Genomic DNA, 12252 nt, shown 5'->3' on the forward strand with positions numbered 1-12252 from the left:
AAGCGGCTAAACACAGAAACAAACCGGGAAGGCACTTTATAGGGCGACGTGGATGGCCCCAAGGCCGGACTTAGGGGGACCGAGGTGCGGGGCGAGCCGCTCAGCGGTTTTAAAGCAGGCAGGGCCCTGACCAGGGAATTTGCGACAGGATACCCGCCCCCCCAACCCCTGGGCTCCGCTGGGGTCCCGGGTTGAGCTCGGCGGCTGCGGGAGCCTACTTCTAGGCGGGCTCGCGGAGTGGGAGGGGGGCCTCTCCGGATCTCAGTTTCCCCTGCGGGCCAGCCCCACCCTGGGAAGCCGGAGTCGGTGCGGCCGGGCCTCTCGTGACCGAGGGCGGAACAGAGGTGACAGGAAGGAGGCGGGGGCACGGGCGCGTGCGACCCGGGAGGGGCCGTTGCCCAGGAACGGTTCGTGCCGCTGGCGCGTGCTCGCCCTGGTGCGTGCGCGCGCCAGGGACTCCAGGCCCCCGTTAGCCAGCCGCCCTCCGCCCCAACCGGCCTTTCCTTTTCTCCGGGCGCGGAAAGGGCTCCGGGGCGACGCGCCGCTTGCTCCCGCCCCCACCCCTGGGCCTCCCGGGATCCCGAGCGCGCCCCCGGCCAAATCTGCATATTAATAAGGGGCGGGGCGACGGGGGGCGGTGGTCTCGCGCCCGCGCGTGCCAGGACGCACCGCGGGGGGCGGCGCGATTGTGAGGTGGCGCTGACGCACGTTCCGGGGTTCTTAAGCGGCGAGGGCGGCGGTGGCGGCCGAGCGGGTCTCGGGAGGCGGCCGTGGTCGCCGCGAGGGGTGGCGGGGCCGAAGTCGGTGCCCCCTGGCTCAGTCACCGTGTTCCTCTCTCACTTACATCCCTCTCCTTCCACCAAGGCAGCGCGGCCCCAGCTCCAGCGACTTCCTAGGCTGGGCAGGGGACGGGGCGCGTCTCTTCCTGCTGCCGCCGGCCTGATAAATGAGGGACTTCGGGTTCGGGGTGCTGCAGACCGCCCCCCTCCGAAGCAGCAGCCCCGGGTCCCTGTTCAGCGGCGAGGCGTACGGTCCCTACGCCGCGGGGCCCGTCACCCAGCTGTCCTCCGCCACGCCCTTCGGCCCGCTCTCGCCGCCACCGTTGCCTGTCACCGGCTTCTCGGAGGCCGCCTCCCCCTTTTCCATCCCCCTCGGCGGCGGCGCGGGCAGCTCGGCCGCCGCCGCTTCCTCTTCCTCCCCGTTCCTGGCGCATCAGCAGACCATGCAGGATGAGCTGGTGCTGGGGCTGACACAGCAGCCGGCACGGCCGTTCTCGGGGGCGGCGGCCACGGAGAAACTCCCCAACCACCACCCCGGCGGCGGCACGATCGCGGGTGTGACCCACCTCCTCCCCTCCCAGGACTTCAAACCGAGTCTGCACCACCCCTCCTCCTCCTCCGCCTCCTCCTGCTGCTGCTGCCGCACCTCCTCCCCGCAGGACTTCAGTAAGCGGCAGCAGCAGCAGCTGAGCAGCCAGAAGAGGAAAGAGTTCAGCCCTCCCCACCTTCCCCACCCTCCGGACTCGAAGCCGCCGCCGCTCCACTGCCCCAGCCGGTTCAGCCCACCGCCGCCGCCCGGCCCGCTCCTCCAGCCGGCGCCGCTCGCCCAGCGCCAGCAGCAGCAGCAACAGCAGCCGCAGCAGTTCAGCCTCCTGCACCCGCAGCACCTCCCGCGGCAGGACTTCACCCCGCGGCAGCGTCCGGCAGACCTGCCCCCGCTCCAGCAGCTCCCGCCCTCGCCGTCCGCAGCCCCGCGGCGCCGCCACGGAGGCTCGGGCAGCCCTCGCAAGACCCCGGCCGCGGGCGAGGGCAGCGCTGCCGAGCCCCCCAATGCGGGCTTGGCCCCCTCGACGCCGCCGGTGAACCCTGCGCCGGGCTCCATGGAGTCCCCCAACCACCCTCTGCTCAACAGTCCCAGTAACCTCCTGCCCGGCGGGGCGCTCGGCGCGGGCGCCTTCAGCAGCCTGCAGAGCCCGGACCTTCCGCACCCCGGCGGCGGCGGCGGTGGCGGGGGCGGGGGGCCCCCCGGAGGCGGAGGGGGAGGCGGCTCCGCGTCGCCGCCGCCGCTGCCCGGCTTCGGCACTCCTTGGTCGGTACAGACCGCGTCGCCGCCGCCCCAGCCCCAGCAGCCGCCGCCGCCCCAGCCCCAGCAGCCGCCGCCGCCCCAGCAGCCGCCGCCGCCGCAGCCGCAGCCGCCCGGCTCGTCGGCCGCCACCCCGGGCGGCGGCAGTGGCGGCGGCGGCTCGCTCAGCGCCATGCCGCCGCCCAGCCCCGACTCAGAGAACGGCTTCTACCCCGGGCTGCCGTCGTCCATGAACCCGGCGTTCTTCCCGAGCTTCTCGCCTGTGTCGCCGCACGGCTGCGCGGGGCTCAGCGTGCCGGCGAGCGGCGGCGGCGGTGGCGGCTTTGGCGGCCCCTTCTCCGCGACCGCGGTGCCCCCGCCGCCGCCCGCCATGAATTTACCTCAGCAGCAGCCCCCACCGCCCGCGGCGCCGCAGCAGCCGCAGAGCCGGAGGTCGCCCGTCAGCCCGCAGCTCCAGCAGCAGCACCAGGCGGCGGCCGCCGCCTTCCTGCAGCAGAGGAACTCCTACAACCACCACCAGGTACGGCGGGCGGGGGCAGTGGCGGCGGCGGGGAGGCCAGGGACCCGGGCTCGGCCACGACCATTCGCCCAAGTCATAGTCGGACTGGGAGGACCAACGGTGACAGGTCCAGGGACGCCAGTCCCGGCGGGGCGGGCGAGCAGTGGCCACCGTGGGCCGTGGGGGTTCAGGAGACGGGTCCGCGCTGGAAGCCGCCGCTGGCCGGGCGCCCCCTCGAACGCCCCGGCCCGGCGGTGGGGCTGGGGCAGGGAGGAATGGCGCCGGGGCCGCGGGGAGGCGGCTCTCCCCGGCCCTCGTAGCGGGCGTACCCCGGGCTCTGCCGGGGGCCCTGGCCTGAAGGGCCGCTGTCCCGGGCCTTCGGTGCGGGCTGGGGCGGCGGGGACGGCGCGGGGCCCGGGGACCTCGGAGGAGCGGCCGTGGGAAGTGAACTTGGGCAGGAGGAAAATGATTGCCGGAGACGGTGAGTGCAGGGAGCCCGTGACTCTTCCCCGCCGTCCTATAAGGGAACGGGCGGAAAGGCTTTTTTCCTTTAGAGTTTGTTTCATTCTCAATGGGTCAGCCAGGGATCTGGCCGCGAAGCCGCACTGGCGCGGCGGGCCGTCGGGCCGCCTCCAACGCCCCCGGGTCAACCTGCCGGCTGCGCAGCGCCCGGGCCGCCGCCGACTCGGGAGAGCGGCCGCGCTCTCGGGGCCCTACCCGGCTCCGACGCCCGCCGCGTCCCCGGGCTGTCAGAGGGTTGAAAAGAGAAACTGTTTGTGATGGCTCGGTTGGTTAAAACAGAGACGCCCATCGATTGTTTTAGTTTCTGTGATTTTTAATGTTTGAATATTATTTTGTAGGTTTTAAGACGAAACTAAACTTGAATCTGGGATTAGTGTGTTTCCTCCTCGTAGACTTTGGTACATTTTTTGGTTGCCTTACCCATTTGTAAGGGAATTGTGGGGTGTGTGTATTTTAAGTAAGTGATATTGTGAAATAATGCTGGGCAGGATTTTTATTTGTCCAGGTGCTTTTTGATTCATGATCTTTGTTATGCCCTCAATACAATTTTTGGGTGACCACTTGGTTAGCTGACATTGAAGGTGTCTTTTTTTTAAAATCTAGTCAGCATTTATTATAGCGATCATTGTGTTTAAGTCTATTCCCGTGATTAAGGATTGACAGAGGAGCAAAACATGACCTTAACCAGTGCTTACTGAACTCATATAACTTTTTTAGTTGACCACAGTTTTTAAGGGTTAACCTTTTAAAAAGTGAATACTATCTAAATTAACCAGACTAACAGTTAGCAATTTATCTAAATTAGCAAAAGTAACAATTAACAGTTTTTGTCAAATCACTAGTTTTTCCCCTCTGAGAAAAGAGAATGTGGCCTATAATGGTTGAAAATACAGGCTTTTGAAATAATGTTCTACTTTTCCTTGATTTGCATAATTTTGAGTAAGTATCTTTTGTGTCTCAGGGTCTTCATTTTTTAACTGGAAACTTGCCACAGAAAGTTATCTATAGGTAATTTTGTCTTCTTAAAGTCATGATATAGAACATTAGAAGGACAGACAGCATAATCCACATTTAACTGTAATCTGCTTTTGGACAAAAGATAGGTCTCTCCATGGAGTGTAAGAGGTCACACAGCTTTCATAATGGAACTTCAGATCAATGAAAGAGAACTTTGAACACTGAATCATTTAGTAAGGAAAGTAAGGCCTCAAGAATGGAGTGATTCCTCCATAGCCCCCTAGTTATGCTTTTAAACTATGTGGAGGGGGAAAGAGTAGTATATATTCATGATTATGTTAGCATTTGAAAATTTTGAAAAATTGGTAGAGTTTTGTTTTTTTTTTAACTGTCTTGTAAGAAACAGGTTTAATTTTAAGAGTGCTATATTTATTTTTAGTAACTGCATAGTCCATACTTATTTGGCTGTATTTTAGTAGCAAATTATTAATGTCTAAACCTATTTACAGGACAATTACTAGCAATTAATACCTCTTTAAAAAATCCTCAAACTGCAATTACAGCCTTTTGGTAGATTTTCCATTCTTTGATGATTTAACTGTTCTTGCTATAGGTTATAGGTTGTAATATAATTTACTTTTGAAAATGAATGAACTTAATAGAGACTTGAATGGAGACTTGTATGAAAATCTCTACTAGAATAATCAAAGCATATAGCTGTTTATTGGTAGAATATCTCAGTGGATCCACCTATGGGTAACATTAGATAATTGCTTTGGAGTTCATGGATAATTAACTAAAAAAGAAAACACCTTAAAAGACACTATGCTAAAACTGGAATAAAATAACTTAAACATTGAATAAACAATGCAGAAAAATGACATCATTCCTATACTGTCTCCATCCCAAAAAGTTCATGCAAGAGAGTAACACTAAATGTTACCATTATCCACTTTTGTAGTGGTACAACTTGTTTTGAAAACCTAAAGTCTAAATATTTCACTCATATTATTGGGATATTTTAATCAATGAAGACCATATTTTTAGTTGTGTGACTATCATAATGTGGTTGCTTTAAGATCACAACATAGGTTATATCTTTTAAGGGTCTTCAAAGTTAATTTATTATAAAAGTATGTATTTTTTCTTCGTATTTATCATTTTTACAGTTCTCTTGGAGGGGGAAAAAAGTAACTGCATGGTCCTATTTTATTGTCATGAAATACCATTATATTTATAGTAGACAAGAAGATGAAAACTTGCCCAGCATCAAATATGATTTCATATAGCAAGATCTCCATCCTATTGCTTTTTGTAAGCTAGTTAAGATATATTATTTTGCGTTTATGTATTTCATTTTTTTAAGATCATGTAAGTACTTAGCTTAGGTCTAAAATTTAAATTTGAGTTTTAAACTCTTTAAATACCCACAATTTAAATGGATGTGTTTTCCCCAGCCTCTTCTGAAACAGTCTCCTTGGAGCAACCATCAGAGCGGTGGCTGGGGCACTGGAAGTATGTCCTGGGGAGCAATGCATGGCAGAGATCATCGTAGAACTGGAAACATGGGAATTCCAGGAACTATGAATCAGATATCTCCATTGAAGAAACCGTTTTCTGGTAATGTCATAGCACCACCGAAATTTACTCGCTCTACTCCATCACTGACTCCAAAATCTTGGATTGAAGATAATGTGTTCAGAACAGACAACAATAGTAATACACTCTTACCCTTACAGGTAAGAATGGTATGTAAATGGCCTTATTTCTAATGTTAATTTTTCGAAATAGGAAGTTGGGTGGTATTGGTAGTAGTAGCAGTAATGTAGTAAAATTAACAGATTTTTAAAAATAAAGTTCTAGTTTTAAGCACATAATTAACAAAGGGTAAAAGAACTATATAGAGAAAGTTGAGAATGCAAAAAATTCTCTAAACACACAATGGAAAATGACCTTAGTAAAATGTAGAAAAACCTGTTTTATTTCTTAAATACATGTTGAAGCTTTTAATTGGTAGCTCCTTAAGAATGCTTTAGTTTATTAATCCTTAAAATAGGCTACCAAAATTTGTCCTATAATGTAGCTAAGCTAAAATGTTCTGTAATTGTAATTGTTCATAGGTTTGACTATGATCAGCTGTATATATGTTAGAATATACTTAGTACAGCTGTGATTATGGCAAAATAATATTAGGGCTTTTTGCATATAATTCAAATTTGTCTTCACTGATTCAGTGATTATTTTTTTCTAAATGGGGTCTAATAGTTATGATGATTAGACTTTTTTTTCCCTCAGGCCTTTTAATGTTTTGTTGAATATTTTGTTGAAGTTCCCTTATGGCTATTTCAAGTGAGATTTCTTTCTTTTTTTTCCCCCCCTAAAGCCTTTAGAGGATGGAACAAAAGTTTAACATAGAAAGAACTTTGTTTTTTGTTTCTTTCCTTTTTGTGGGGGAGCGGGTATGGGGGAAAGAACTGCTCATTTCTGATGCAAACTTCTATGCTATTGAAGGTGAGATCTAGTTTGCAGTTGCCAGCTTGGGGCTCAGATTCACTCCAAGATAGTTGGTGCACTGCAGCCGGAACATCCAGAATAGACCAGGTAGGCTGCACAGTGTATGTTTTTCAGGATTTTGATTAGGAATTTAGTATTTACGTTATGAGTAGGATTTATTATTTACTTTCCAATTATACCTATTTAAACATATGTTAGAGGGCAGTAAAGCAATTTATATTTACGGATCACCTGATTTAAGCTATTTAATAAAAATCTTTTATTTTCAAATTTAAAAGTAATTCATATTAAATTTATATTTCTAAAACATAATAAACTTATTTTTGGAAAAAGGAATTAATTATATGCCCAAGAGCACCGACTTTAAACATCAGTCAAACTAAACATATTTCATCTCCTTTCAGAATTATATGCAGTTAGGTACAAAATATGTTTACTTAACATTCAGCTTTACATTTTATCAGTGTTTTACAAAAGTTAGTAAATTTTTGTCATGAAATATGGTACATTTATTTTCAGATATATTTCTTAAAAAGCCATCTTTGTTCACTGTTTTCACTTTTATAAAAAAAACTGTATGACATAGTATTTTATTCTAAATTTTATTACTGCTCTTATATCCTGTGTCCTTCTAAATAATCAGTTTCCTATGGAGCAACAGTTAGGCAAAAAGCTTGGAGTCTTTCTTACTGTGGACTGAATTTGAATGCATATTGGGTACCAGGTGATGAGGTTTATTACAGGATATAGAAAACTCAATATCTTATATATGAGAATTCTTCATTAAAGAGCTGAAGTTTGAGTGAATATAGACTTGACATTGTGTGAGTTATGTAAATGGAGCAGTTATAAGGCTCTTCCTTGGTTAATTTATCACTATGAGATGATTTTACAAGTAAGGATTGTATAAGCAGATTCATAATATATTTGTAAATAGCATTTTAATCTAGAGGGTTAGCAGTAACTTTAATAATCAGTCATTAGTAGTTGTTTTAGACAAGAACTATCTATTTACCAAAGTAGTCCTGCCAGGGTCTTCACTTAGACTGAGTTGTTATCTCATGTAATTTGCAATTTTTTGTCATGTTAATGTAAGTTAGCTATTTATCTTTTTCTACTCTCTTTTCTACTCTGGCCCAGTTAAGCTGTATTAGTGACGTTTTTTATGTAGCACTTTTATATTGTTCAAATTGAATACATAAATGGCTAGGAGATAGTATGTTAGGAGAGGAAAATTATTTTTATTATTTTGAAAATGGCAAGGAAAATGTTTCCAGAGAGGAACAGGCGTAATTATTCTAAGTGTGCAGGCAGAAACAATATACATATATAAGAGAGATATGTATCCATGGAGAGGAAAGAAGACCAATTAGCTGGCATAAAGATTCCATGGAGGTGGGGGCAGGTGTTGAAAAATTAGGTTATTGAGATGGTTTCAGTTGGGAGAGTGCTGGCACGTAGATAGAGGTGGTAATGAAGGGAAAGCTTCCAAACCTGGCTCCGTTGCTGCCACCAGACAAGGGCTCTAGCCCTCCCACTTTGACTTCAATCAAAGCCACTATGCTTTTACCTGTTGTATAACCTAGGGTTTTAGGTAAATTAATTCTAGGAAAAAAGAATTTTGGTACTTAAAGATAAATTTATTTGGTAAACTGCTGAGATACTGGCATTCCTTATGGACTCTTGAGCAGAGGTATGATGTAATGAAGTGGAAGACAGTAGTGGAAAAAATAATAGTGGAAAGTGAACTGAACTGGAAGGAAAGGAGGTCTCAAACCTGGAAACCTGAATCTTCTTCCTCTTCCTTTCACAATTTTTATGACTTTGAATAGCATAGTTTATAGGCTTTCATCTCTTTGGGTCATAGTTTCCTTATCTATAAAAGGAGGACCTTGAACTAGGTCATGTAAGGCCTTTTCAGACAGCTCTTATTCTTTCTCTGATCTGCCTTAGCCATTACTTTTCCTCCCTGCTCCCCAACACCCATGCCTTTATTTTTAGAATACAAGCAGCTTGGTTTCTTAGGGGAAAGGGTCTAAGGCACAGGTCTGAGGCAATGGAGGTAGCATATGACCTTCCAGCTAGACTTAAAAGTAATGTCATTGTCTCCTTTAAGTACCCTAAGGGTGCTTAAACACAATTTGTTCTGTGTTTCCATCTTTCCATAAAAGGTTGAGGTATTTGAAGTTGAAGCTCTTAAAAATACAGCAGCAGCTACAAACTGGAATTGGTATCTTAAGACATTGAGTAGTTTCTCATTATTTGGCAAAAGTAAAATTATAGAAATTACTTAATCACTTAAATATCTGAGGAGATTATTTTTTATTTCTAACCTTTTGTCATCATATACAACCTTATAATAATAGTGAATTTTTGTTAACAAGTACATTATTTTAAAACAATTAACTTTTTATTTCCTTTAGTCTCAAACTGATTAGGCCTAGAATATACTAAATTCTAGAACTGAAGTCTTAATTCTTATACCTGGATTCTTCAGGTTTACCTGTATCAAGAGCTAAATATGTAATTGAATTCAATAAATAGGAAAGAAATTGTTTTGTAGGTTGATTTTATTTCAGTGGTATATAAAATTTTGGATGGTATTTCTTTTTTAAAATAACCTATTTTTTTAATGGAAAAGCTTGAAATTTAAAACTGTTTTAAAGCAAATATAAGTTTTTATGCACATTTCTGACTTTAAAATGATTATTAGATATTTCTATTTATTTCTTTAAGGCTAAGAATTACTTTAAAATGTTATTAGCTAGTTACTCTTGCAAGAAATCTTACTCAAGTATGAATTTGAAATTACATTAAAATGGGATTTTTTAGCCAGGTGCAGTAGCACATGCCTATAGTCCCATCTACTCAGGAGGCAAGGAGATCACTTGAGCCCAGGAGTTTGAGTCTAGCCTGGGCAACATAGCAAGATCTCATCCCAAAAACAAAATTTAAAAAGGAATTTTCAGTGAGATGTTAAAATTACAGTATATTTATTCCTTAATACTTCAGTATTTTAAATCAAAGAGTAAATATCCTTTTTACTGAAGTTATTATTACTTACAAGTTTATATAGGGCATATCAGTTCACTGTAAACAAAGTAACATCATACAACCCTAATACAGTGGGTAAAGTCTATAAATGAGTGTTGGCCTGTCCTTTTCCTGGGAGATTATTCAATATATTCAACTCTAGATTTTTGCTCTTACAGTAGTTCAAGTTTTGCTCAAGTTTGCAGTGCTTGAGCATGTCATATACACTATCTTGAATTAATTGAAGGTATCTCCCACCAATATTTATATCCAAACTATTATGAAAATGTGATATGATAATTTGAAAATCTCTCAGAAAAATATATTATTTGAGTCTTTATTCACTTTACACATGCACATACACAAAAAAAACCCAGCATATAGTAGCAGACTGAGGCCAATTTTCTACCTAATAAAACATTCCTTAAATTGTGGCTCTTAAACCAGATGAACTTTAGAGGCCTTGGTAGTCATCAAACTGTTAACCACTGAAAATGAAAGAGAATGGGCTCTCGTATACATGCTTAGGTAGTGGAAGGTAATGGATGCTTTGTTTTTGTTTTTTATCCTGTGTTCAGTTCTTTAATTGTATTTGAAATATGTCTTACTTGTCTTTCTATTTTCTTTAATCCTTGTGGGTACCAGAATAGCTTTGGCCATTGTTTGCCTTTTAAAAACTTCAAAAACTTTTTTTCTGGGGATAACTGTCACAGCACTTTGTTGATATTCAGAATAAATAAAGGAAGTTCAAGAAATATATGTTCATTCTGTATGTGTTAGTGTTTAAATTATACTATCCGTTGCCTTTGAAAAGGTATTGGATGAGTAAGGGGTATCTGTGTGGCACAACTAGAGAATGATATGAGAGTTTATGAGATTGACTGCTATATTATGTAGTAAAACAGCACATCATCTGCTGCTAATTCAGTGTGGTACAGTAACCTTGTGTAATGAGGAATGTATAATCAGTATTTATTTAAAATTGGAGTCAGTATTAGCACTACTTTGTTTTTAAAAAGTAAAAATTGGAGAACTAAACACAACTATTAAAAGTACAATAAAAGTTAATCTTTCTCCGTAGGCAGAACAATACATGTTCAAGCATCTGGTATAAATATATCATTAAATGTGAGAATGTAGGGTTTTTCTATGATCTTTCTCTTTTTTCTCTGGGATAATACTTCATTTTCAAGAGGAAAAGTTTGTACTTGGCCACTTCTTTTGAAGGGTTTTAAATATATCACAGCAAAAAAAAAAAGTAATAATATCTTTTTTAAAAGTTCCATTGTAATTAAGCTTGAGTTCCTTTGTCATACTAATTCCAACATTGTGCATTACTGACCTCCTTACTTATTTTTCAGTGTTTATGTAATGTTTTCTTAGGTCATCTTCTTCAAGATTAGAGTTACTTTGTTCTTTTCAATCTTTTTTTGAAGCTCCCATTAGTGTTTGTGGCAAATGTCTGAGTTTAAGAAAAATAATAAAATAAATATTAGAGTGTAACAGGTTATGCCTTTTCCACCAATGTATTCCAGTAGTTTTTTCTTGTTTGTTATTGTGGGATTCTGTAATCTCAGTTTCCGAAAGCCCATTTTAGTTGATTCTTTGCCATAGTTTTCATATTTTAAAATAGGTTGGCTATAAACTTTGCCTCATAGAGATTCTTATTTTTGTGAAATGTTATTGTTTCAAATAACCATGTCGTAATAAATATAAGTTATATGGATGTGGTTTTCCATATTTACTAATGCTAATCAGTATTGGTGTATTCATGAGTACTTTAAAATTGCCTTAGGACTTCAATTTGGTTTTTAAACCAATGGAAGTTTGCATGAACATAAATTTTTCTAATATCTTTATTTCAGAAGAAAGTGAGTGTTTTATAACAGATTTGTTTTTGGTTTTTAAGAAGTCATATTTTAATACCCACAATTTATTTAATGGCATTATCTGTATCTTTTGCACATGAAACCTGTAGGTTTCATTAAATTAAACAAGTGATTTTGAGATGTCATGAGCTCTTTGCTTGCTCAAGGCTGTTTTCCGTTTGTTGCTTTAAAAATCACATGGGATGCAGCTGATGCTTAATGAAGTATAACTAAGCTAATAGTTTTAAAATAGCTTTGCTATTTTCTTTCCTGAAGTAGGAGTTTATGATCAAGTACTTGACAGAAAAAAGGAAAATAAAGGACCTTATAAGTGGGCAGCTCACTGTTTCAGTTGGACATAGACGTTCAAACTAGCATTATTATATTAATGCATGCAGCTTTTTTGAGTAACAGCTCTCAGTTGATTATATGGTAATCATAGGTTGGTTCTGTTCGAAATCATCAGCCTAAAAAGATGTCCCTGAACTGTAACATTTTCTTTGCAAGGATTGAGGGTAAAATACAACATATTTTGAAGTGTTTATAATATACCGTAAGAACCTATGTGCTCCAGCATAGCTTCTGAGGGTTTTTTTGTTGTTGTTGTTAATTACATGAACAGTAATTTTTATCATGACAGCTTATATTTTATAATTCTATTTTAAATACATCTGGGAACTTTGTAATATTAATAGTACTTAATCTTCCATTGGATGGCTGGAAATTTAGATTGATACCAAGGCCACATTAATCTGTGATACTTGTCTCAGGTTAGTC

The 12252-nt window shown here is 43.5% G+C and overlaps 1 protein-coding gene and 1 long non-coding RNA gene across 8 annotated transcripts in view; one reads left to right on the forward strand and one right to left on the reverse strand.

The window, feature by feature from the left end:
- LOC123637311 overlaps positions 1–2513 on the reverse strand; it is a 176037-nt gene extending 173524 nt beyond the window's left edge. The window contains exon 1 of the long non-coding RNA XR_006734816.1: positions 2463–2513. This is a non-coding gene — a long non-coding RNA (uncharacterized LOC123637311). The remainder of the gene's footprint in view (positions 1–2462) is intronic.
- The window catches only part of CPEB2 (cytoplasmic polyadenylation element binding protein 2), a 62885-nt gene continuing 51352 nt past the window's right edge, over positions 720–12252 (forward strand). For 2 of the 7 annotated variants that reach the window (XM_045550392.1, XM_045550393.1), the window contains exons 1-3: positions 720–2602; positions 5518–5799; positions 6572–6661. In XM_045550392.1, the coding sequence (XP_045406348.1) occupies positions 947–2602; positions 5518–5799; positions 6572–6661 (2028 nt within the window). In that variant the 5' untranslated portion in view covers positions 720–946. Of the gene's footprint in view, positions 2603–5517; positions 5809–6571; positions 6662–12252 lie in introns of all 7 variants that reach the window. The other 5 variants (XM_045550394.1, XM_045550397.1, XM_045550395.1 and 2 more) reach the window with 3 other exon arrangements.

The sequence above is a fragment of the Lemur catta genome, chromosome 4, assembly GCF_020740605.2.
Source record: "Lemur catta isolate mLemCat1 chromosome 4, mLemCat1.pri, whole genome shotgun sequence".
NCBI classification, from domain to species: domain Eukaryota; kingdom Metazoa; phylum Chordata; class Mammalia; order Primates; family Lemuridae; genus Lemur; species Lemur catta.